The sequence below is a fragment of the Rhipicephalus microplus genome, chromosome 8 (assembly GCF_043290135.1).
Source record: "Rhipicephalus microplus isolate Deutch F79 chromosome 8, USDA_Rmic, whole genome shotgun sequence".
NCBI classification, from domain to species: Eukaryota; Metazoa; Arthropoda; class Arachnida; order Ixodida; family Ixodidae; genus Rhipicephalus; species Rhipicephalus microplus.
In genome coordinates, this window is record NC_134707.1 from 20,525,338 (window position 1) to 20,551,474 (window position 26,137).

At 47.9% G+C, this 26,137-nt stretch overlaps 2 protein-coding genes across 5 annotated transcripts in view; one reads left to right on the forward strand and one right to left on the reverse strand.

Annotated features, from left to right (window-relative positions):
• Window positions 1–26,137, reverse strand: part of LOC142768855 (uncharacterized) — a 110,148-nt gene that overhangs the window by 27,775 nt on the left and 56,236 nt on the right. The window contains exon 2 of one of the 2 annotated variants that reach the window (XR_012885502.1): window positions 6,416–6,868. The exons of the other annotated variant lie outside the window; for it this stretch is intronic. The gene's annotated coding sequence lies outside the window, so the exon portion shown is untranslated. Of the gene's footprint in view, window positions 1–6,415; window positions 6,869–26,137 lie in introns of those variants that run through there. 2 annotated transcript variants of the gene reach the window in all.
• LOC119165730 (uncharacterized) lies at window positions 2,774–8,756 on the forward strand. 3 transcript variants are annotated; one of them, XM_075871256.1, is made up of 4 exons: window positions 2,774–2,960; window positions 5,390–5,570; window positions 6,750–6,891; window positions 8,634–8,756. In XM_075871256.1, the coding sequence occupies exons 1-4, from the start codon at window positions 2,795–2,797 to the stop codon at window positions 8,718–8,720; spliced, it is 576 nt and encodes a 191-aa protein (XP_075727371.1). In that variant the 5' UTR covers window positions 2,774–2,794; the 3' UTR covers window positions 8,721–8,756. The 3 variants fall into 3 exon arrangements, with proteins under 3 accessions (XP_075727371.1, XP_075727372.1, XP_037273710.1); XM_075871257.1 differs by having other exon boundaries at window positions 5,393–5,570; XM_037417813.2 differs by lacking the exon at window positions 2,774–2,960 and adding an exon at window positions 3,159–3,357.

The following is a 26,137-nucleotide window of genomic DNA, read 5'->3' on the forward strand; positions in this document are numbered from 1 at the left end:
TATATATATATATATATATATATATATATATATATATATATATATATATATATATTGTGACGCTTCTGTAGACTTTAGCGTCCTTTGTGTGCACAGATGAGGGCGACTGGGGCGCAGTCGGTCATCTAGCACTCCCGTTACGAACCAAAGGTCCCATTTGATGACCGCCTGACGAGGGCAGTGTGGCAAAAGCAAATGGCCGAAAAAAAATAAATATACGACACGCGCACGTGCACGCACATACGCACCTACATAACTCCTCCTATACGTGACTATATGGTATTGTTGAAAGTCATGCATTAACGGAAATTTCCACGCAGAAACTTCTCTGGGAGATGATAATAATATCTAGGGTTTAACGTCTCGAAACCACGATGTGATATGGAAACGCTGTAGTTGAGGGCTCCGGAAATTTCGGCCGCCTGGGGTGCACCCAATTCTAAGTACCCGGGCCTCAAACACTTTCGTTTCCATCGAAAATGCAGCCGCCGCAGCGGGGATTCGATCCCTCGACCTTCACGTTAGCAGTCGAGTGCCATAACTACTAGATTCCCGCTGCAGGGTTCTTGGAGATAGTTAATTTTTATGAATACTTCAATCCCTACTAGGGATGTTCGCAGAGTGGGTTACATGAATTACATGAATGCTCAATATGAAGACGAAGAAGTTTTCAAAACAGGAAGATAAAAACACACAGAAACAAAAGTACGCACAAAGCAACCCAAATATACAAAAAATTCGAACGTTTATGGGGACAGCGCTTAATTGGCATGCTATATTAAACACTGTTATTGAGGCTAGAAGAAAAACAATGTTAAGGATGGGTAAGCGCAAGAGGCTCGCAAAGAGGGTTAAAGTTAAATTGAGGACGGTGCAGTGTGCAGTGGAAAGGAAAATGATTGTAACTTTCGTGGACAAGAGGACAACGTAGGAGGTGAGGGAACAAACGTATGTTTTGGGAATATTTTAGGAGATTGATTTGTGGGGTTTAACGTCCCAAAACCACCATTTGATTATGAGAGACGCCGTAGTGGAGGGCTCCGGAAATTTCGACCATCTGGGGTTCTTTCACGTGCACCCAAATCTGAGTACACGGGCCTACAACAGATATTTTAGGAGAAACCAAGACGAAATGAGCACGGGCAGGGCACGTAGCGCGTAGGCAAGTTAACCGCTGGTCATGGAGAATAACAGACTGGGTGCTCAGAGAAAACAAATGCGCGAGGGGAGACAGAACGCTGAATGGGAACGGGCAGACTAGGTCAAGAAGTGTGCGGGTATAACGTGGTACCAACAAGCACAAGACCACATTGATTGGCAGAACATGGAAGAGGCCTTTGTCCTGCAGGGCCCGAGGTCAGGCTAGTTATGATGATGATGTTGTTGAAGCGCTGTGTTCAATATAACTTTGAAAAAAAACCATAAGACGAAACGGAGGAGTAGAAGTAGGGAGCCGTCATACACACGCGCCCACCGCCCGGTGTTAGGGTGGTGCCAGCCTTTGATAGAGTACCTACCCGCGCCCTGAAGTTTCAACGGTCGCCGTTGTTGCCAGCTTCTGTCGCCATTTTGATTCCCGACTCAACTGGCTGAACGTGTTCAAGGAAAGTGTGCAGGTGGTTGCAGGTTGTCGCTACGCATGCGCACTGCGACGACCATCGAGAATGTTGTTCCACGTGCTCCGCCTGTGTATTTGGACGAGTGGAACGCAATGCCGAGAATTATACGTTTTCTGTGGTGCGCGTCAACGTTCGAGAGCACCGCCTCACCGGCTGCTCGAAAGCATGACAGATTGTTGCAATCACAATGTTGACACAACAGTTCCGGCTGTTGTTTTAACATTGTGATTTCGGCACCCACACGAACCCCGTAAGTGAACGCCACATGAACATTGTGACTGCAGCACCCACAGATTTTGGCATCCATGTGGGGGTCGCAATCTTGGGCTGTTAAACCAACGCTGTCTTGCTTTTGTATATCGCAAGCTGAATTAATAAAGCCATAAAACATCGTATGCACCAGTTCAATCATTTTCATGCGTATGCGTCTACCGTAACAGTGTTCGTTTAGTTGTGAAAGATGGAAAGCACAACGGTCAACAGCCGAGTAGGGCTTACCCTCTCCCCCCACTTTCTCTCCTCCCAATTTTCACTTCGATTTTCTACCCATTTGCTGCAATATACTGTGCAGGGCTATGCCATGCTACACTATTAATGAGGTACTGGTTATATCCAGGGTATATTTAGCAAATTAAACAGCAAATTTCTGATGTCCTGGCTCTATCCATCGCTTGAGACGGGACCTGATTATAGTTTTGGAAGTGCTTGGCCCATACCCACTTTCTGTGGCGCATATAGCCACCTAGTTTTGGGTGGACGATCACGGAGACCGCCAAGCTTTGGTGTTGCGCTGTTAAAGTTTCTGGTGATACCCTTGACGTCCAATATCACGCGATTCAATCGTCCAATACCATCAATAGTGTACGTCAGTAGAAGCGGGCCTCATGAAGCTTCAATGAGAGCCGTCAATTCAGCCAAGGTTGAAGTGGTCGCGTTAACCACCTTCAAGTGCTGCTCCAAACAAGTTGTAGTCATAACGGGTGTGGTGACGCTACGTACACCTTGGACCAACTATCGTTTTCAAGGGCGCCACAAAATAAGAGCTGTCAATACGAGCTTGTTATATATACGAGGTCATCACTCCAGCAATAAAGCCCGTACTGGTCGTTGCGGGGTTGACAAACATGGAATGACAAATGATCGCGAAAAAAAAAAGTGGCGAAAGTCGCCACATCATGATTAACGGCTCCCGAAAAGTGAAAAAGACCTCGTGCCCGTCTGGTTCGACGTTCTCGGTGTTTACGGGGCCACCGGATCAGGTCGTCGTGCTCCCTCGTACTCCACTGCCAGCCTGTCTTTCTCTTACTTGTACGAGTGTTCATGCTTCACAGCCGTGGAAAGGTAATCAGTTTGCGTATAGCGCTTTCCGGCCTGAGTGCACCGTGTTTAAACAGAAGGTTCAAGCAGACGGGACCTACACGAGTAGCGTGTTTGACCACGCCTGGTCAAGACATAGAGGAGAAAATAAAAAGGAAAGTAGGTCATTATGCCCGTTTGAACAGTGATACCATAATAATGAGGCAAAGGAGGCCATGCGCACGAATGTCTTCTAGGCTTATCATAAAGGGAGCTTGCGAGGTGACCTAGTGTGGGAGTCGCCAACGTGGCGTCCCTTACAGAAGACCTTTGAACATGATGTCACGAAGTGAGGTTTTGATTTTATGCTGCGCCGGTTTGGTGCTCGTAACTTGTTCCAGCTGGGCATCCGTGCAATATCCCGTCGTAAAGTCGTGCCAATGTAAGTGTATGGATTGTTCGAATTGTTCAGGACGACCATGACGATTGGTTGTTTAAGGTGTGGCCAAGGAGCTGCATAGCAGATAATGTGGTGTTAACGGTGACAAATAATTTAAGATATCTGGATGCAATACGGCTGCGAAGTGACCTAAAACACACTCTCTACATGTTCGAATCGTTATTTAACCTCGGTAAGTGGGGTCCGGTCACTAAAATAATGATTCTTTATGTTAGATACCGTATGTGTGGAGGACTCTAACCGGTTTAATATTGACGAAGAGAAGTCACGTGACCTCGAATTCTAAGCACACAAGCGCCCGGACACTTTTCTACATCATTGAAATTACCACCGCTTCGTCGGCAAAATGAAACACGCCAGTTCTTGCTTTGTTGTACCAAGGTAAACAAAAAAAATTTCTAGGCTGCAGTGACAAAGTCGGCACATATAATGCAATTGCCGTGAATGTAGGATACAGATATACGTGTCTGTGAGAAAAAGCCCTAGTACATAGGCTGGCTAAAACATAGTAATTTATCTGCGAAGCATTCTTTTTTGAGACCTTCATAGTAATTACCTTGCTCCTCCGTGCAACAGTCAGACTGGTGCTACACTTTGCCTTCGAAAAAAAAATATTAGACAAAAAAAAAAGTCACAGCTTTGCCGCAAAGGCGAAGCAACGAACGCGATAGCAAAAAAGTGGAAAGTCATGCGAAGAACGGCAAGCAGATCGAAACGCGCCCCGTGTTTCTGATGCACAAGTTACGCACGAAACGTAATGACAGGTACAGACGAACGCGATTAACTTATGACAAACAGTACAAAACTGGCAAAACGTGCATCCACTGCATACCAAGCTGTGTCTCGAGAAGCCTTGTCGGTGGCTATGTATGCTCGTGTGCATGTTGTCAAGTGCAGTTCGTGACTGTGGTAGGAATGATTGCATAAAATCAGTTTCACCGAGAAGGTGAAGCAATGAATGTGATAGCGACAAATTGGAATGTTATACAAAGTGAGGCTGGCCGTCCACTCCCTCCGATCTGATCTCACATACCTGTACGGAACGCTGGTGTAAAAGAGCACAGCTGCACCAGGTACTCTCCTGGCACCATTTTTTAGTGATGAGAGTGTAGCCGCTGTGGGGGCACGAGGCGCGCGCAGATCTTTGCCGCAATAGCGCGGCAATCATAAACATCCCCTTCCTCCTTTGTTCGCTCACGAGATGAGCGCGCGCGCAGACGACTACGGCCGGAAAGGCGATGTTCACTATGCAAAAAAAAGGAGGCTAGTGCATCCTTGCCCGTATATAAATACATATACAATAATGATGGCAGCGGCAACGGCAAAAAACCAGATGAGACAGCACACATACTTGATATCGCAATAAAAACCAGAATATCGCAATATCACTGCACAGGCGAAACAATGAATTCGATAGCAAGAGACCCAAATTATAAGTAATTCCAGCAGCTCGATCTTTCAGCATCCGACGTGGCATAACTCAGTTCTGTAGCTGACAGGACTGTTTACGTGTTGTCTATCGCTACCACGCAAACCAAGTGTTGAAAACATAGCATATTAAAATGTATTTGAGACGTCTGATAATCTCTGTCAAGACAGGGTGGGTGCGATCGCGCTTAGCCGTTAAAAGGGCGTAGTTCCTGCCAAAGCCAAATACCAAGCAACCAAGAAACTCAGTGACCAACAACTAAGCAACCTAAACAAAGAAGGCACGTAGTACCTTGATAGTGGTGATCACAGCTGTCGGTTATATGACCTTTGGTGGAATGCGTCATCGTTTGCACACACCTCATCGCTGGTGGTTTAGTTTAAAATGAACTTGACTGCCATGCGCCAATTCTTATCGGAATAGCCTAAAGTATACGAGAAGTTTCGCAAACGTTGCAGAGTGGCTTGCGCCGAGCGGTGTTAGCAGTTTTCGAGACAGATACAAAAATGAAAAAATAAGTGCACGTTGCAGCATTATCTGCCCTTGTACTTGGAAGCTCACCTTACTTCGCAATCCTTGCCACAGCAGAGCCGAGTTTAGTAAGCCTCCACAACCTCAGCATCGAGGACGCCAAGGTGGGCCGGAACATGACCATCCGCTACACGGGCGAACTGCACGAAGTCCTCCAGGTTACGCCAATCACCAAGTTCACGATGTGGAACTCCAACGGAATGAAGATGCCTTGTGTACAATACATGGGGTCCTGGTAGGTGTCTTTTTCGGTACAAGACGATACTATAATGGAACTACAAACCACTAGCTGTCATCAGTCCTGGAAACATTGCAATGTTGTTGCGCCTCACCTGGTTTTGCGCTACTTTCGTGATTCGCCCACCTTTACGCAAGTAACGATGTCATGCAATGCTCTATTCACGTGATCACAAACTGTGTGACGCCATATGACGACCTCACCACGTGATTGTTTCTTACATAATTCATGTTGATGTCGTGTGCAGTAAATTTTCGCGGCCCTCCTCTAAGGCTTTTGCCTTAAAAAACAATGGGACGAAAGTTTGATTTCATTGATATGTGCGGTTTAACGCCCCAAAACCACCGTTTGATTACGAGAGATGCCGTAGTGGAGGGCTCCGGAAATTTCGACCACCTGGGGTTCTTTAACGTGCGCCCAAATCTGAGCACATGTACCTACAGCATTTCCACCTCCATCGAAAATGCAGCCGCCGAAGCCAGGATTCAATTCCACGACCTGCGGGTCAGCAGCCGAGTACATTAGCCACTAGACCCCCGCGGCAAGGAAACGGGACGGATTAAACAAAAAAATTAACAAAAAGAGATGACAAGTATGCGCACCTGGTTGCGCATGTCATCTCGTGTGGTTGTGACGCACGATTTTCTGAGACGAAGATTCTAGGCAGAAGCGCAAGTAAAACTGCACGTGAAGTGTTAGAGGCCTTTTTCATTGAAAAAAAGAAAAAAATAAAGATCACTGTGTAAACGCCCCTTCAATTTCGTTACCAAGCGCACTTCGGTTTATCGCTCTGAGGCTACGACATTGAATAACTGTACGTTTGATAATGTATGCTGTTGGCCTTCTATGGTGTGTGTGCGCACAATGTGTCCTGTATATATTCAAGCCTTCGAGCTATGAATAAATCAGTTGGAAGTGGGCGCTGTGTGTGTTTGATGCATGGGTGTGTGCGTGTGTGAGTGATCGTGTCAAGTTTTCGCGCTCGAATTAACTTTTCGAAACGGGACGGAAGTGCGCAGTGGCTAAGTATTTCGTTGACCGTGTGCCAGTTTTGTTGACTTGGCTCCACCTGCACGTAAAGCTGTTTCAGGATGCAACACTACGTTAAAGATTTACTTTGAATGGTGTCTAGGCCTGTTTACCATAATAAATTTACTTTCTTCTGCGCCTGCGCAGTACGTACAAGAGCTGTGGCGGTGAGAGCGACATGGAAAGGATGGTGGGCGAGCCTTGGAACAACACGTGCCCGATTCCACCGGGTGTATACTCATCCAAACTGGTGTTCTTCATGCACCCTGTAATAAAAGCAGTGCTTGCGGTGAGAACGCACTATGCTCTATTTCACCACTACATAGAACAGTACCAAAACTACGCGGTGCACTGAAAAAGCCAGTTCCCTGCGCAGCAAAACGTAGTTCCGCGCTTTTCACATAGTTTTGCGCAACCTTGCGAATAGCAGCGTAAAGACGTTCGCCTTGTTTGGTACCAATATTTCTTTCCGAGATCTAAGGTCTCAAAACCACAATATGATTATGAGAGACGCCGTAGCGGAGGGCTCCGGAAATTTCGACCCCCTGGGGTTCTTTGACGGGCACCTAAATGTAAGCTCACGGGCCTCAGTCATTTTCGCCTCCATCGAAAATGCAGTTGCCGCATCCTGGTTTTGATCTCACGACCTTCGGGTTAGAGGTCAAGTGGCATAACCGCTAGACCACCGCGGCGGGGCTTGTTTGGCACCAAGGGTTGCACTAGGTTCAAGTGGCTGAGGATCAGGTCAATTGAGTGGCCACGATCGTATACGACCTGTCCGTATCGCGGCTTGCTGGCCGTGCTCTCTCGCCTTCACCTATGACATAACTAAGCTTGCAATCCCTGTGCTGGTCGCGCCTGGTTACTCACACTTGCTCCAAATGCGGGCATCGGAGCAAATGAACCGGGCCTGTAGGTTCATATTGCCACGCTGTGTTGGTGGCAGAAGACGAGAGCGAAGTAGTGAATGGCAGCTGTGGCTGAGTAAACAGTCCTCCACTTCGAGTTCCTGCCTATTGTTTCCTCTCGCGACAATATACTCAGTTAACGCGTTACACCTTTAGTTTAAGGGGGAAAATATTTCTCTGATACTTCTTGCTGAGTCCTGAGGGAGAGACAAAGTCATTCGAGAAAGAGGGAAGTGAAAGGACGCTATTTGGTGTCTCGTGGAGGAACGGCTCAGCGACTTAAGGGGTGGGGAAGGCGGGGTAAAATTGATTGAAAGAAGGTAGAAGATATCTAGAAGGCATGAGTAGAGTACAAAAGAGTATCTTGTCAGTCTAGGCAGAAAGGACAAAGCCAAGGCGTTCTTCTATATGAGCCCTGGCTTGTAACGAATGACTCTCTATAAAAAGACACGTTAACTCTCTCAGGTGGTCATTACACTCTTGTTGGAGGGTCACAGGACCTGAAAGAGAATCAACGGGCATATTCAAAGATTGTCATAGGCCTGGCAAGTCGGGACTCATCGAAAAGAGCAAAATTTTTTTTTCTCAGATTGAAGTTATTCAAGGATATAATGATGCGCTTCTCTCCTTCAACCATACTACTCTGCTTTCTTTTCTTTCTTCAAATACTATTCCACACAAAGGAGTACATGGGGTTGCTGAAATGAGAATTTCATTTCGTGAGTTGAGTAACAGACGCTTATCGTAGGCTAGGAGTAAATAGAGAACTAATTGTTGGCGGTAGCGACCGACGCTTGACTACATCGCACCTGAGCGGCGGCTTCAATGTGTGTTCATATCTCATATGAACTGCCGGACTATTGTTCACCTATAGTTGTACGTTCTCGACGACGTGCCGTCGTGTGTTCACAACAGTGTGTGAACATGTCAACTATGTCCCCGTCATAAATGTGCCAGAAGTGGGTATGTGCGCATGCGAAAATGTTGCATTATATCAGCGATGAATTCGCAGTACTTAGTGCGTCACACTAGGGCTAGCAATGCCTTTATTCATTCACAATGTTCGGCTGCAGGTAACTTCTTCATTTTTTATAATTTTTTGTGTTCTGTTCTCACGTTTCAGAATGGCACGTTCAACGTGCGAATGGAAGTGACCAGCGGGGATCGCAAAGTTCAGTGTCGACTTCTCGACGTGCATATCGAAAAATAAACCAACCAGCAAAATAAAAGAAAACACTGTAATACAGATTGGTTCCACCAAGTGTGAAATCTGCAGGAACGGCGGAGCAGTGGTTCCGTGTTCCTTTTGTAATTTTCTGTCATGCTGCGTGATATTCTGGGGGTGTCTATGATTACGTTATTTGTATACAGTATAGAGGCACAGAGAACGGCATAATAGATTCACTACATCACTGCCCTCTACCGGCACCACCGTTTTATCACTAGCATCCTCCCTCCTGCCGGCACAATCAACGTGAAGTCTTTAGTTTTAGTCCACTACACAGAGTACATGTTTTGGTTTGCTCAAGCCATGCTCCCTTGTTTTCCTTGTGCGGCAAACAGTAGGCGATAACTTGGACAGATGGTGAAACTGTGGCAGTTTCGCCATCTATCGGTGTATCTTTGCACCAGATCGTGAAACCCTCGGCACTGATCTGTCGTCCAGCGTAGCCCTAAAACAGCTCCATTGGTAAACTATAATATACTCCTCGTACCGTCAATTGCGACGCACGGAAGAGGTATGCGTACGGGAGTGGGACTGGTTCTCGATTGTCAGATTCGCTATCTACAATGGTCAGACAGCAACTGCGTAAGTGGTCTTTAACAGCTGTCAACAACAATGAAAAATGACCTAGTTGCTAGGTTGTCAACTGGTCAAGATTACCTGAGAAGTTTGTGTAAGCCTTTTTTTGCTGGCTTAGCTTAACCGAAACATTGTTTCAGTAGACCGTCAAGCCCCTCAAGATGGGCTACAATTTGAGCTTGCGGAAATACGCTTGCGCACATATTCTGGCCCCCAGGGAGGCGTCGGTCACCTCAAAAACACATAGGTGTGAACTAGCATGCACGACGATATACAAACATACACTGGCACAATTACACGTGTACGTAGAAAGACTAATTAGTCGTAGGAACACCGACTTACACCCTTCTTTCTCTTCCTAACAGTGACAATTGAGTCTTTATTTCTCTTCGAGCACCTCCCTAACGGAGTTGACTGTTGGGCGAGTCGGCGTTTTGAACATTAAATGAGCCACGCATTGCAGCAACCAAAAAAAGATCGAAATCAGAAACATACACTAGAAGACACTAACGTATAGTTTCCGGTCGTCAGTTTGCTCTCGTCATTTTAGGAAGCCGAAGAAGAATCAATCATTACGCTGGAATATTACACAATCTCAATACATTGCATGTATAACTTATCTACTAAATACGTCTTAAAGGGAGCTATGGAAGAGTAAAACATATCGTGTGTAGCGAGATGTGTTACAGGATAAAGCACTAAAAAAGTGCCTTCTTAATTTTCGTAATTTGCTTGGGGGCATCTTTTGTTGATGGGAACTTGCTCTCTAGGTCTTTATATTTTCTTGTGCATCTATGATTGTCTGAAAACCCGACTCGTTGGAAGGAAGGAAGGAAGGAAGGAAGGAAGGAAGGAAGGAAGGAAGGAAGGAAGGAAGGAAGTTCTTGGAAACTGTGGCCCACACCCACGCTGGGGGATTGGCCAAAAATTGGGTAGTTCTGACTAACTACTGTTAATTTGTTAGTTCAGGATTTTTAAACTATAGAAAAAAGGAAAAAAAATAAATGAGAAATATGCAATTAGAAATAACGAATACAGAAAATGAAGCAGATGGTTTCCCCAACAACAATAAGTAAATGAATGAATAAAGCAACTGCCCCAAATGATCAGTGAGCACGTGAGGTAGTCTTTCCATCCTCTTTATCATTATCATCATTGCTTCCGGTATACCAAACCTAAGTGAAAACAAGAAAGAAGGGCAGAACCGCCATGGCCGATTCCACTGAACAACACGTCTCGGCTGTCCAGGAGCGAAGTAAGTTACGACCAGAGGGACTTATGTCATTCCAAAGCTTAAATAGCACTTCGGTAGTTCTGGGCGTTGCGTCGAAGGAGCTAGTCGTGAAGATAGTCGATGAAGAGTACCTTAGTAAAGTGATACAACTTCAACATAGGCATGCGAACAGAAGGTTCACCAGGACGGGGAAGACCGCCTCCCCCATCACCTAAGGGGAGTCTGAAAAAAAGGATCATTTGACTCATTTTCGGAAAGTCTGGCTTGGCGCTTATATCACTCCCTATAAGGAGTCACGTCTAATTTTTTTTTGTTGGTCGTTATACTTTCTTGAGAGAATCGTGGGGCCCCCAAAGGCGTAAACGTGTGTCTTTAAAGAAAGTCATACGTGGTAAGCCAGAAGTGTAACAAAATATCAAAGGGCCCTTTTTTTAGTGGACGCATTTCCTCAGTCGAACTTATGCCATCATTTTTTTCAGTGTGATGTTACGGTGATTCAAGATTTTGACGATATCTCTGGCTGGAAGGTTCGATATTGCATTTCGGAAACATTTTACCCCCCTACATATACTCCTGCAGCACGGGAGACTACATGCAGAATGTTCTCAGCAGCAAGGCGTCGCTTCATTTTCAATTTCTCGTGCATTGCTAGTTTTGTTTCATTTTCGAACTGGACAAACAGGTGGAAAGAAGGGAGGGAGTATGCACTGAGGTGAAACTACGACTTTCGCCGCGCGAAAACGCTCAAACTTCAGAATATGACCGTGTTCATAAACCTAACTTGTCTTTATCTGGCCCTTTCCTTATCGGTTTTGTGCCTTCAGTGCGTTTGGTACGCAAAGCAGTCCGATAATCATGAACCAATGTTCGTGAATACCAGAGGGAGGACAGAGAGAGAGAGAATGTCGATGTCACCTACACTCCTTCAAGCACCACTAACTTAAAACCAACGCGCGCAACCCATGCGTCGTGAAGAGCAAGAATAAAAAGATGGAGGGGCTTATCCTGTGACCATGACGTGGACCCTTACATGTGCCACCTTAGGCGCATTGGAGTGCGCGGGTGGTAGAAGTGAAAGGACAGTTCAGCCATTTCACAGTAATGCTCCCATCTAGCAGGCATGACAACTGAACAGTTTAATTTCGTGCACATGGTACAATGATGAATTAACGAAAGAAGGGGAATCGATCAAGAGCTCGTTTTCTTTTCCTACTGAAATGAACGGACGATGAAGCAAAGTGAAAATATAGGGGGCAGTGCTTGTTGTCTCTAGAGTGATAATTATAATATATCACTCTTTCTCTGCAGTGATAATTGCCAACTTCTGTTGCGAGCATTTCTTTCTCGATTTTTAATCGGCATAGTCACTGCTGTTTGTTTCTTCTTTTCATGATGATTATTCATCTGTCGTTTCTATGTGATATTGAATACTGCTTTATTGTGTGAACACTATGTATTATGCGACACGCTCCCTGTAATGACCCCAAGCATGGGGTTGACAGTATCAAACAAATAAAATGAATGAAATGTGGGAATTACTTTAAGTGAACGAACGGAAATCTTTCCCGCGTTATGGAAGCGAACTTACCATCACTGGATAACCCTTGTGATGCTCTACGTATTTAGCCACAATGGCGGCCATCCTCTCCGTCCGATTCACTGGTTAATTCTGAGCTTCCAAACCAGAGAGCATTAGCCAACACCACTCGTAGCCATGATAATTTTAATAACGAAACGATTTAGAAAATATTTGAACAGAACCGCCCCTAGTCTGTACCTGACAAGATTTCTCGCGTAATCAGAGCTTCTTAGTGCTGGGAAGACTTTTCGTGAGATTTTATGCAAGACACAAAAGACGTGACGTAGCATTTACCACTTCCAGAATATGGAAGCACAAGAAGTACACCGCCGCCGTCGATGGTGGGATCCAGCACCGATATCGAAGGGACAGAACCAGCCTGCTACCCAGAAAGCAACGGTAAGCTATGTGTAGAGTTCGAATGGGCAAGTTTGATTAAATTTGATTTGTTGATTTCTGTTTAGACATACTTGCCCAAAACTGATGCAAACGGAGATAAACGAAGAAAGCCGCACAACCGTGTCTTGAAAATAAGTTGACCCCATTTTGTACGGTATAGCCGCAGTGTAACGCACACTATGCTCATCGTAAGACTATACTGATACAGGGACCGTTGAACGAGTCATTACGCTACTCAGATAATGTGGCAATATGATAAATTGTATGTACTTAATGACACGGAAGAATACATTAAAAAGAAGGCGTAATACACATTAATTCTCATAACAGAACCGGAGAATGTCACAACGTCTGGTCTAAAATAGCACGCGCATATACTTCCATTATGCCCCCTGCATTCCTTAAGAAGGCGCAGATGGGATAGGAAAGGTATCTACAGGTAAAAAGGCAAGTGCATGCAACAAAATATGAAAACAACGTTCGCAGTGAAATGGGAAAAATGGCATGTAATTAGGACGACTATTAAACGGAAACCAGTGTATAAAAAAGTACACCGAAAGTGATGACGTCGTGCAAACTAGAGGTAGTAGCAGTGAATTATAGCAATAATATAGCACATAATGCGCGCTAGTCTTAAGACAGATTCACAACCTTAAGAATGCAGCAAGTTTCATTAAAAAATGACCTAAATGTGCCCGAGATTCAGTCAATGACGATTAGCAATTTTCAGGATAGTATGTAGCGCTGAAATGTCATGCGTACAGATAGTATACGAAAGCGTTGTTCTTACGTAGTAAGGTGTGGAAATGGCAACGTGACGACGATTTGTTCGGTGGAGAGTAAGTGGTCTTACCTAACAATGCGCAGAGAAAGGCTACATTGCTATTGCATAACTAAATTAAATAGCAAATACTTTTAGTACACGTTATCAAGTAGATCTCTTTGGAATGTGAAATAGTTTTTCAGACTGTAAACTATAACTTAGTTGGCGTGTGCAGGGTAAAAATATGAGGCTTAGCTTACTGCTAGATGTCCATAGGATTAGATGTAGCGGCACGTTGAAGAACCCCAGATAGTCGAATTGTCCAGAGCACTCCACTACGGCGTCTCTCACACCTGCATTGTGGTTTTGGAACGTAAAACCTGAACAATTCTTATGAACTTGATGACACAGAGAGAGGCGGCAGCGAGAGGGAGAGTGAGCTTCAGGTAAGCTTTTGTTAGCATGCACCGTTTCATTTAGACGCTCATGCAGATCCTCCGCCAACTGAGCAAGTCAAGTGCGTTCCTCCATCCAAGCAAGAGGTGGACGAACTGCCTCCTAAGGAGCTGGTGGAGGGAGAAGTACTAATGGGTGAGCATCCCCTCCGGAAAGAGCGTGCGACAACGTTAATAGATTAGTCGATCGATCTGATAAATCAATCAATCAATCAATCAATCAATCAATCAATCAATCAATCAATCAATCAATCAAATACTGTGGCACATTTTACTCCCGAACAAAGACATGAAATGAAGAGAAAGAACGCCATGCTTCAATTGCTCTTGATAACATGTAATTAAGCCGTCTGTTTTAGGGGCTTCTTATGTAACGGCTTTTACGTTTTTCGCTGTCGTTGTGCGCAACCGTCGGTGACACATACCCCAGAGAGCAGGTATGTGTCGCAGAGGATATACGGGTATGTGCCACAGGGGAAGGAGAGAGACGATTGCGCAACTACGATCGCGATGAAAAGATGCGAGAGGGTGGTACTTGGAGTGTTCACTAGATGGACGGACGGCTGGACGCACAGATGGACAGACAGACAAGCAGACAGACGGATGGATGGATGGATGGATGGACGCACGAATAACCCGATGCACGAACGAACGCAAGGAGGAAAAGCCACACGGATGGATGCACGCACAGACGGACGGACGCAAGAAAGCATGGACGGACTGACGGACGCTTCGCCCCACTCATCATCATTCACTCCGTAGATATGCTTCGATTTTTCGTTCTCAGTACGAGTCAGATCAGGTATCGATACGCCTTGCAGCAGTGACTCCAGAAACAACTGTGACACCATAGTGGTGAAAAGGATGGCATGCAAGTAATGAAGTTCAACTAAAGTCCGGCGTCGTGTGCCCTTCTATCCTGTTCATGTGTTTGTTCGCCAGTAGAATGTTTCATACTATTGACCAAAACGAGTGGCGCAGTATGCACGTTGTTATTAGAGACTATAAACTTTCCAGCAACTACATGTCGGCTGACATCGTCGTCATCTCTGGGCAATCTCCACTTGTCAGCACAATGATACATGCCCGGGGACCCCATTATATAGGCCAAAGAAATATCTTGCACTCAGTATCACCACGCCAATCTTAGCGCTTCAAAAAAATTCTGCCTCCGCACACAAAAAAGAACAAAAAACATTTTTTTGGTCGCTGCTCAAGTACCTGGACGACCGCAGGGCTCGAGCCTCAGACTCAAGCACCAGGCATCACCTTGGGCGGGACGGCCAAAACATCAGCTCACAAGGTGATCATCTTGCAGAACATCAGCTGGCAAGTTTAAGACAATGCTATTTACTGCACCGCCCCTTTTTGAATTTCCTTCACTCACCCTACATTCACTGCAGTTGATAAATAGCAAAAACGTAAATAAAGGCATGTCCACAGCAGCAACTCCCAATGCCTTATCGCGAAAAATGAAGACGTCGTTTGCTCAACCTAATCTCGGAAACCTGAACTTCCGGGTGGAGGTGACCTAAATATCAAAATGCTTCACTCGGTCAATATTAGCGGTAGGTGAAATAGCAAGCAATAGATTATTGTTCCCGACTAAAGCACCTCATCGAGATGAGTAACAATTGCCTGATCTCTAATAAAATTAGATGAAAGTGACGATTCCTGTTGGAACCAGTAACACAAAGGCAGTATATGTTCGAAAAAAAAAATACCTCATAAAACTTCTACAAAACGTCGGTTACAATCTAAGAATAAAAGCAAGCACCGTCTACAGCGGACGCAATCCCACTCATGCAGATTGGGCATATATGTGTGTTAAGAATAAGCGGTTGACATTTTTAGAGCACTATGAACCAGACAATCGGAGAGCGCTAAGCTCTCTCTAGTATGTGTGTTCAGAAGAATTGTGAAATAATTTGGATCACTTCGTACTCATTTCGTAGGGCAGTGAGCCGTCCCTTCTGAGCCCGTACCACACAATAATCACATTCTGAAATAACCTAATTAGGTGACGTCAGAGGACCTATAACGTATTTCAGGCATATGACTTGGCCGTACAGGCACGCGTTCATTTCGATAGTTTGCAGTCGAAAAATTTCACTTCTGGGCAAATTCGATCAAAATTTCAGACTTCACTGCTCAGCCAAACGTAACAATGTAACAAAAAAAAACGATGAACATTTAATGCATAATATGCGTGGTATTTCTATTATCAGCGGAAAAGTGCTTATGGTTCGAAAGGAAATCCTCAATCACTGCTCTGTTGCACTGGGGAATGACAGGCACCCTGAAGTGCGTGGGGTGGAATGCGTACCTATTCTTAGGTTGTAAGCTTGAGAGGTAACAGCTTCCTCTCGTTCGTTAAACATGAAATAAGCGTTTCCGTCTCTGCGCAGCTCTTATGTGAGCCCGGTAGCCTTCTCCGCTTAAAGTGATCACCATTTCGACGCTGCTTCCGCCATCTAACGGACTGTCCCGTATTGTACAAGAGAATTCACGCCATCTACTTTCAAGAAGTTTCTACAGCATCTAAGTTGCGTTGTACTCAGTGTATCGACAACCAATGAAACGGACCCAAAATAATTGAAACAAGTACCTATCAGTTCGAAAACTCACAGGCCCCTTTATGTCTCCACCCGAGTCGACGCGAACGCGAAAATTATTTTCTTCTATTCCCTCTAAGCCGATGTATTGAACTTGCCGCGCCCTTTGCGACAGCTTTCTGCAACTAACGCTGTGAGTGGTTCTTAATAAAGAGAAAGGAAGAGAAAAGTGAGCCCCGTTATTGTCTGCTTCAGTGAGCGACACCGCCACAGGGCTCACAAGAGATGGGGGTGAGGAGGGATAAAAAGGATAGAAGTAAAGGTATAGAAAAGAGGAAGAAGAAGCAACAACAAACTGGGGGGATAGGAGAGACAGGAAAGATGGAACCACGGTCACTGGAGTCCGAGGACGGGGTACACTTGCGAGAGATGTCGGCGTCTGTAGATGGCGTAGAGCAGGGCCAGTAAGTCAGAGCTTCACTGTCGTCGAAGGTCGTCGGCGGCAGGAGGTGACGTAGGGCGAGCCCAGTCGGCCAGAGCTACGGTGACGCCGAAGGTCGCAAGCGCGCGGAGCGCGCGGGCGCACAATCGGTCGGCACGAAATCCAGCGAGCGACTCCGCAACTAACGCTGCTTTGCAACGGCTACAGAATCGAGGGCATTGTATGTTCTCAGCCCCTCACTTTGCTGGACCTACGGGGTCCGCCTGCCTTTGCCAATCGATGGCATGTGATGACGGCGCCATGTAAGGTCACGTCGCGTCTTGATGACGCCGCATTTTTTTGTGCGTATTGTGGCACCATGATGACGTCAAGTAATGATGGCATCACTTGATTTATTTTTGCATCAAGCCCGGCGCTGACTTCGAAAGCAGACAAGGAACACCGGTAATCTTAGCGTTTAATGAGACATTCAAGGCTGTCGCCTTAAAATATTTTTATCATGCGCAGCTTGATTTCCACGAGGACAAACGCTGTACGCATGTGTCCATCTATTTCAGCACCGAAGAGGCGGGCATCCGGGACATCCGCCGATTACAACGCGGACATGACAGCCTTCCAACAAAGAGTGGCCAACGCCACCGGCTGCTTCAGTTTCACCGTCATCCTGGCAGTCGCGCTGACTGTCGTGGTGCTCGCGGTCACAAACCGGGTGCGGCGACCGAGGAGCGAGGCCCTCTTGGAGTGCGGCCGGGGACCCTGCAGCCGCGAGCTGCGATACCTGGACGCCGTCGTGGACGCCACCGTGGACCCGTGTTCCGATTTCTACGCGTACATGTGCAACCGCTGGAGCGGCATTCACGCCGGCGCGGGTTTCCTACGAGACGCGTTCGACAGGTTCTTCGAAACCCTGGCCACGGCAGCGCTGCAGTCGCGACCCACCATTTTCGGTAGCGAGGCTCAGGGTAAGCACTAGAGTACTGGGCTACAAGGCGAAAAAAACAGAGGAAAAAAAAAAGCCCGCGCTAAATCCAATGCTGACGTCATTGTTGTGTAGGTTTTGGTGTATAAATTTCTGTGCTTAATAAAGTTCTACTCCCGTGAAACCAGAGGAAGAGTCTAGCACGAGCAACTCGGCGCTTCTCTTGACAGTCGCATTCTTGCTGAGGTGGTGGTGCCCCCTATGCATGGCAAGAGCACTATTCGGATGTTTCAAAAGCCTTTTTTCTCATAAAGTAATGTCATAACTTCTTGTCGTTTCGGTAGGTGGTATTGTTTTAGGCCTTGACAGTTTATATAGCACAGCTTTCGAGCATTATCGTGCTTGCTTTAGACCTGTATTGACCACTGCGTCACGATGCGACATCAAACTATAGATGGCTCACAAACAGCTCATCTAACTTAGTGCTCGCTACACCCATAAAAATGTCAGGCGCGTCCACTACTGTCGTTGTCGCTCCTACGAAGACTTTCATTGGGTACTGTGTGTTTAGAAAAAGTGGGTAACGAGTTACAATACTATAGGTACTCTACTATGGGAGAACTTAAAGCCGTCCCGTTGGCATAATACGCCGCGTCCAACAACGGTGGTGTACTCCATTCAATAGCGCTTGCTCACTTTTGTGACGTCCTGTGCATATCCAGTGTACTAGGCAGTTTAGCTCCATATTCTGGAACAGAACTGTGTCGCTGGTTTTAAGGCAGAAGCTCGAACATTGTCTTTAACTTCGTTCTGGCATTGTCATCGGTGCTCAGCCGATCGTAGTAATTTAGGTAGTAACGAAAAACCTTTAATTCTCTATAGACATTGCATTTACAGTAGTTGAGAAAAAGTGCTCACAGTTCTAGCGGAGACTGGCCAGAAGGGAGACGCGCTTGGACGCCGGAGCGAGCGGACGCGCGTCGCATGCGCTCCGCCGAACGTGTGCTCTCGTTGACCGGATTACTTCGATATCGTCGCCGGCACTGTGTCGGATCATCAAGTTTTAACTGTCCTGGGAACCGCACACCCTTCCCGATGCTGTAGAGCATCTCCATTTTGCTCTATCGCCTTCAGAAGAACCCATGTGAGCGCTGGGCCGCTGGGCCTAAGCGTCGACCCAGCTCGCCGGTGCGAGTACGGGTGACTAGGCCTAACGGCGGGACCCCTTCCACAACAATATGGACGCTAGCACTGCGCCAACTGCTGACGTGACTACTACCGGATGCGTTCAACCTGCATTCAGCCCCAACGACACCCATGTTAACACGGAATCTCTCGACCTCGACGAGCTCGCCTCGGCAAGCGAAGATGAAGTTGCCGTGCACCATCCTACATCGTCTGCATCGCTGGGACCGGCGAGCGACACCGACGCCAACTGGAAACTGGCGATTTCCCGTCGCCAGCGTCAACGCCAGAAAAAATTCGACAAAGCTCGAGCGGAATTGATGCAGCCGGCCGGTCCTGCAAGCACTCCGCCCAGCCACGTCAACGCCGGGGCAGCTGCGGGTGCGAGCGCTCCTGCTGCGCAGGCAGACGCGGCCGGCGTCGCACCGGCGCGAACACCACCACCCGTAACGAAGCCGCGCCAGCTACGACGGAAGCTGCCGCCGCTTCCACGCACGGACATAAAGATCATCATGCGCCCGAAAAAGGGCCTGGCCATTCGGAACTTCACTACGCATCAAATCTCCCGAGCCGTAGCACTGGCGGGCAATTCACGACAACATTGTACTGGTGATCATTTCATTATACGTACTCGCCCCGGGACGAACATCATCATTGCCAGCACGCCACATGTTGAGACGGCCGAAATTCTTCGTCGGATCACCACCCTCATGCTTGAGAGGAAGACCTACGAATTCAATACCTATGTGGCGGTCCCTGAGGGCACCTTGCGGGGAGTTATTCATGAGATAGACCCTGGCACAACTCCGGAAGAACTCACCGCCAACCTCCGCGTGCGCACGCAGGGAGTGACAGTGCACAGTGCACGAATGCTTGGTGCTACCAAATCTGCCGTGATCACTTTTGAAGGCCCCCTTCTGCCCCGATATGTACTGTATTACGGTGGGGAGGTGGCCTGCCATCCGTACAAGCCGACGCGACAAGCCTGCCAAGTCTGCTTACAACCGGGGCACCGCTCAGACGTATGCCCCACGCCAAACACTCCCGTGTGTCGGCAGTGTGGTATCCTCAACCCCGTTGACGGTCACCCCTGTGCTCCCAAATGTCACTTGTGTGGAGATGCCCACTTAACGGGCGCGAAAGAGTGCTCTCAGAGACTGAAGGCCCCGCGCCCACGGCCACCTCCTCAACCAGCAGCACCAGCCAGGGGTCGCAACCCCCATCGTAACCCACCCACTCCCAAACGTAGGTGGTTCAGCAAGGAAAACGAGACCTCATGCAGCCACTCCCGCTCACGCTCAAGGTCACAGTCCTTCCCGCCCCTCCCTTCTGTGGAACCTGGCCAACAGCAGCAACCACAGCAGCGACAACATCCGAAGAACCAGATGACCAAGGGGCAGCAGCAGCAGCAGCAACCCACCTGTCAACAGTCCCAGCACGCCTCCAGCAAGCATAATGAGAAGCCCAATCCCACTCCATCAGCCGGTGCCGACAATAAGGTGAGCTGGTCAGCAAATGTAGATCCTCCCATCGCTCCACTCAATACCCTGTCCACCGCATACGAACACCTTCTCGCGGAAAACATAAAACTCAAACAGGAGCTGGCGGCCGTCAGGGCACGTCAAGCAAAGGACAGTTCTCAACTTCATGCCCTAATGGCACGTCTTGGATCGCCGCCCGACTCCCCCGAAAAAACCCCCCAACCTCCCCCAAGGGACAGAAGATCCCTAAAACGGCGCTATCAATTCCTGCTGCGTCGGGCACCACAGTCACACGCGAAGAGTTACGCGAAATGCTCTCAACGCTCGCGCAGCAGCTATCGCAACAATTCAGTGCCGTATTCACGCAGTTCGGAGAACGCCTCGACTCTCTCGAGACACGCTTCGAGGCGCAAATTGCTGAAACAGGCGAAAACATACGCAGGAAGAGGGCCACTCGTAGCTCGCACGCCACGACAGATCAAGGTTACCATAGACTAGGATTGGAATCACATGCATCCGAAATCCTCGCTACCCCCGCATTGACACCCAGCGCCCTCACCCTCACTCCTACATCGGCGTCGCAAGCCGAGATTCCGATACCCACGCCTTTCCACTCAACGAATTAACCATGGGCAGCACAGCCCCACTCATTGGCGAACATTTAGAAGTCTGGCAATGGAACTGCCGCGGCTTCCGCAGAAAGCGGAGCCTCCTCCAACAGTACATTAACACGCACCTTGCTCGGCCAGATGTCATAGCGCTTCAGGAGCCCGGAAGGCCACCCATATTTTCAGGTTATGAGTCCTATAATAGTCAAACAAAGGGCAAAGCGGCCATCCTGATTGACAAAGCGCTAACCGCAGTTGGCTTAGACAATATCCCAGACACCAACATAGAACATGTGATTGTGGAGCTAGTTCTCAGGCAAAAAAAGAAAGGAGAAAAGCGAAGTATCATCATTGTCAACGTATATAGCGCCCCAAAGCAAAAAAACACTGATTTCCATGCCCTCGTCCAAGGTGCCTGCCGATTGGCCCAGGGAAAAGAACTCTTACTGCTCGGCGACTTCAACGCTCTCGACGAACGCTGGGGTTACAACCGTTCGGATGTCAAAGGCAAACAGCTTGCGGCTGCCACTGAAAAATTTCAGCTTGAACTGCTTACGGATCCCGCGTTCCCTACCCGGATCGGCAACAGTGTGTGCAGGGACACTTGCCCCGATCTCACCTTCGCCCGTGGCCGTGCAAACTATAACTGGGACAACCTGCAGGAATCCTTGGGCAGCGACCACTTCATTCTCCGCACAAAAGTTACAGAGAGCGCAGCGCGTCGGTCTATTGGAGAAGCACGCATCACAAACTGGGACGCCTTTCGTCGTGAGAGCGAATATTCACTCGACAGCCTCACAAGCCTCACCGACTGGTGCACCCAACTTAAAGAAATTCGAGAGCGTTGGACCACCACCATTAACAGAACACCTGCACTGCCGGAAGTGGACGGCCATCTGCTACATCTGTGGGAAGCCCGAAGGAGCCTCATCCGCAGATGGAGGACGCAAAGACATAACCGACGCCTCAAGCTAAGCATCGCCACACTCACCACTCAGGCAGAGCAGTACGCTACAGAACTGGCGCGACTCAATTGGGCCCAGTTTAGCGACTCTCTTCGAGGCTCATTGGGCACGGCCCGCACGTGGCACATTTTGAGCGCTTTGATGGACCCCACTTGCACAAAAAATGAGACGAATAAGTCAGTCATGCGCCTCATACACGCCTTTGAGGGTACTGACGATGAGCTGCTGGATCAAGTCCGGCGAAAATGCTTTGGCGATTTCTACCCACCCGCATCTCAAGCTGCGTATCGTGGACGTGCCAATGACACTCTCGACCGACCAATAACGGTGGACGAAGTTTACGCAGCCATTCGCAGCAGCAATCGCAACACAGCTGCTGGGGCAGACGGAATCACGTACTCCCTTATCAGGAACCTCAACGACAGCGCCGTACAAGAAATCACGGCGTTTTTCAATGATCATTGGCAACGTGGCACGCTTCCTCCTGAATGGAAGCACGCGGAGGTCATAATGATACCGAAGCCGGGCAAAAAACTTCAGATCGAAAACCTCCGACCAATATCCCTCACTTCCTGCCTTGGTAAACTCTTCGAGCGCGTCATCACTAATCGCGTGCAAGATTACCTCGAAGACAACGACCTTTTCCCGCACTCAATGTACGGGTTCCGGGCACATCTTTCAACGCAAGATGTACTGCTACAATTAAAAGAAGTCATTGATAACGCCCCCCAGCAAGGAGAAAACATTATCTTGACTTTAGACATTAAGGGCGCATTTGATAACGTTAGCCACCAGGCCATACTTGAGGGCCTCGAGGCCCTTCATTGTGGGCAGCGCGTCTACAGTTATGTTCTCGCCTTCTTGTCGGACCGCACTGCCACAGTCGGTCTCGGCTCCATCCGATCAGATGTTATCAAGGTTCCGAACAAGGACACCCCGCAGGGCTCAGTGATTTCCCCGCTACTCTTTAATGTAGCTATGGTTGGCCTGGCACATGAACTCCACCCCATCGATGACATCCATCACGCAATGTATGCGGACGATATCACCGTCTGGGCCACGCGGGGGTCCCTTGGAGAAAAAGAATATAACCTGCAGCAGGCAGCCACATGCGTCGAACAATACGTGCAGGCACGAGGCCTGGCCTGTGCAACAGAAAAATCTGAGCTTCTACGAATTTATCGACGCAAGCTCCCACCTTCGACGCAGAACAACCAAGGCTCCCGCCTCCAGGTTGTCCTTGCTGGCAAACAAATCCCAGAGAAATCCACCATTCGAATATTAGGCATGTGGGTACAGTCGAACCGCCATGTGAATCACACACTTTCCCTTCTCCGCACCACTACACTGCAAGTGGCCCGAATGATATCTCGGGTAGCCACTCGTCGCCATGGCATGCGCGAGGAGGACACCCTGAAACTCATACGTAGCCTCGTGGTCAGTAGGGTGACATATAGTTTGCCCTACCAACGCCTCACCAAGAGCGAACAGGGCCAAGTAGACGCAATGCTCCGCAAGGCCTACAAAGTGGCACTCAAGCTACCACCGGGTACTCCTTCTAGCAAGCTCCTCGCATTGGGCCTACACAACACCTTTGAAGAACTTTGTGAAGCGCAACTCGCCACACAACTGCAACGGCTCAAGCAAACACCTACAGGCCGTGACCTGCTTCTACGCCTCGGCTACATCAGCCAGTTTCACGACGCAGCTCGTCGCAAGCCCATTCCGGACCAACTTCGTGCCCCTTATAAGGTCGCTCCCATCCCCCGCAATATGGATCCCCGACTACATCAGGGCCGGAGGGAAGCCAGAGTGGAAGCCCTCGAGCGAACTTATGCACACAAAAACACTACGTACTATGTTGACGCCGCCAACTACGACCATGCAAACAATAAGGCTGTAGCCACAGTCGTGGACCACACACTCACAGAACGTACCAGCGCTTCCGTGCGGTGCCGCAACATCACCGATGCTGAAGAAACTGCCATCGCTCTCGCTCTCGCCCTCGGCTACAGACAACGAAGGTCGCTGACAGTTCTCACGGACTCTTAAGCAGCTTGCCGCAACTACCTACAGGGGCGCATCAGCCAACCCGCTCTCAGCGTCATCATGAGCGTTACAGACACTGGCGAGCATTCCATTACACATCCACTCAGAATTTGGCATCGGATTATATGGACTCCGGGCCACATGGGACTGGAGGGGAATCAGGCAGCGGATAGGGTAGCTCGAGGGTATGCGAGCTGAGCACCTTCCAACTCCGCCCCTGAGGAACTCGTTCCGGTCCCTTGCGACTATTCGGCCATCCTAAACCATTACAGAGGACTTAGGAAAGCTTGTTCGCTACCACACCGAACACTAAATAAAGAGGAATCGGTCAGCTGGAGGCAAATTCAAACCGGCACGTTTCCAAATTTGCACATCCTGAGTAAAATGCACCCCTCGGCATACTCTCCTCTCTGCCCATGGTGTTCAGCTAAAGCCACTCTGTACCACGTCACGTGGGAGTGTCAGGCCATTACAGCCTTACAACCAGTACAAAATCCAACAGCGGAGCGATGGGAGGAGCTGCTGGCCAGCGAGAACCTGGAAGATCAATTGAGTCTGATCAACCGGGCCCGCAGAGCGGCTGCTGCAAGCGGAGCCCTGGACTAAGGGCCCCCCCACCGCAAGCCAAGCATGTCCGACTACTCGGAGCTTCTCCGCAGAAAATTTCATGTAATTAAATAAATAAATATGTTTCCACCACTGGCCAGAATGACATGTGAAAAGTAGGCACAGCTAATTTTGTGGGCGCACGTGCAATTTCTTTCCGACGTTGTAACCGAGTATACTGCGGTGGGTGCACATGAAGAAATTCTATAAATCAGCGGAGAGCATTCGGCACGTAATCTATCATGGTCAGAAGTTCTCTAGCAGTTAGTGGGTCGTGTACTCTGCACGATGTCGGCTTGTTAATTTTGCTGTATACCGGGACAGCTGAAAGCTTTCCAATAGTAGAGTACGTCACACTCTAAATCTTCGAACGTTGGTTCTAACCACAGCACGTCCTAATGTAGCACCTGTGTCTCTCGGGACGGCTTTCACCCTTCTTACAGTAGAGTACCAAGTACTCTAATTCGTTAACGAGTTTTCTAAACACACAGAAGAAAAAAAAAGTTGCTCCTTGTCACAATTGTATGATGCTGTACGAGCTTCGTGCTTTTGTGTTTTCTTTTTTCATTGTTTGCTTCAGCGATTCGTGATCTGTGTGAGTATTTCAGTGCTGTAAGTTGCGTCGTGTCTTTGTACTCTTGTTTGTACGTGCCTGGGAAGGGATTTTGTTACACCAGCCAGTTTTACTCGCCTGAAGTGCTGTTACAAGTACACAATAAACTTCCCTGTTTATTCTGTTATCCCATAGTAGAGCACCAAGTGCTCTCAGTCGTTAAACACTTTCTATACACACGGCGTTCTTACGTCGTGTGTGTAAGCAACGCAGTAAACTAGTTCAGGGCGTAATTTTTGTCAGCACGGCGTCATCAAGTCTGAGGCCCAGGGGACGGCTTTATGCTCTCTCATAGTAGAGTACGAAGTACTCTAAATCGTTAACCACTTTTTTCTAAACACGCAATGGTTTCACCCATACACGGGACAGCTTAACACTCTCCCATAGTATAACGCATCGTTCTTTAAATCATCTGACATTTCCTCTAAACACAATCAGGCGCTGATTCATCCCCTTTGTTCAGAGCACTCTTGTGCAGAGTAGCTCACTTGTACGCTTGCAGAATTGGCCATTAATTGTCACTAATGCATTCATTGAAACTGTGCTTAGCTACTGCAATCAGTCCATCATTATCTCACCCACGCAAGCGCTCATTCGCTCACTGCTGCTTTTATGGATTTATTTGATCACACGCTCGAAGAACCTCTGATTCGTAACCTTAACTGTACTCATTGCCTCTTTCTATCGCACGTTTCTCTCTGCTGCATATGAATGTTAAAATTCTACTTGGCTGTTTCTGAAAGAACCTCGATCAGAGTTGGCATGCAAGTTTAGTTTCTTCTCTTAATTCTAGGGACGTGGTTATTTTTGTATGTTTATTATTCTAATATATAGGTAGGAAAGCGATATTTTACGTCCTTACTCGAAAGCAGAAATAACTAACTGAAAAAAATTCGACACGTCTGCGCTGAACACGCAGCATTGGCGCAACAAAAGCTAAAAGAGCGGCCTTCAAAAGCCTTTTCTTAAC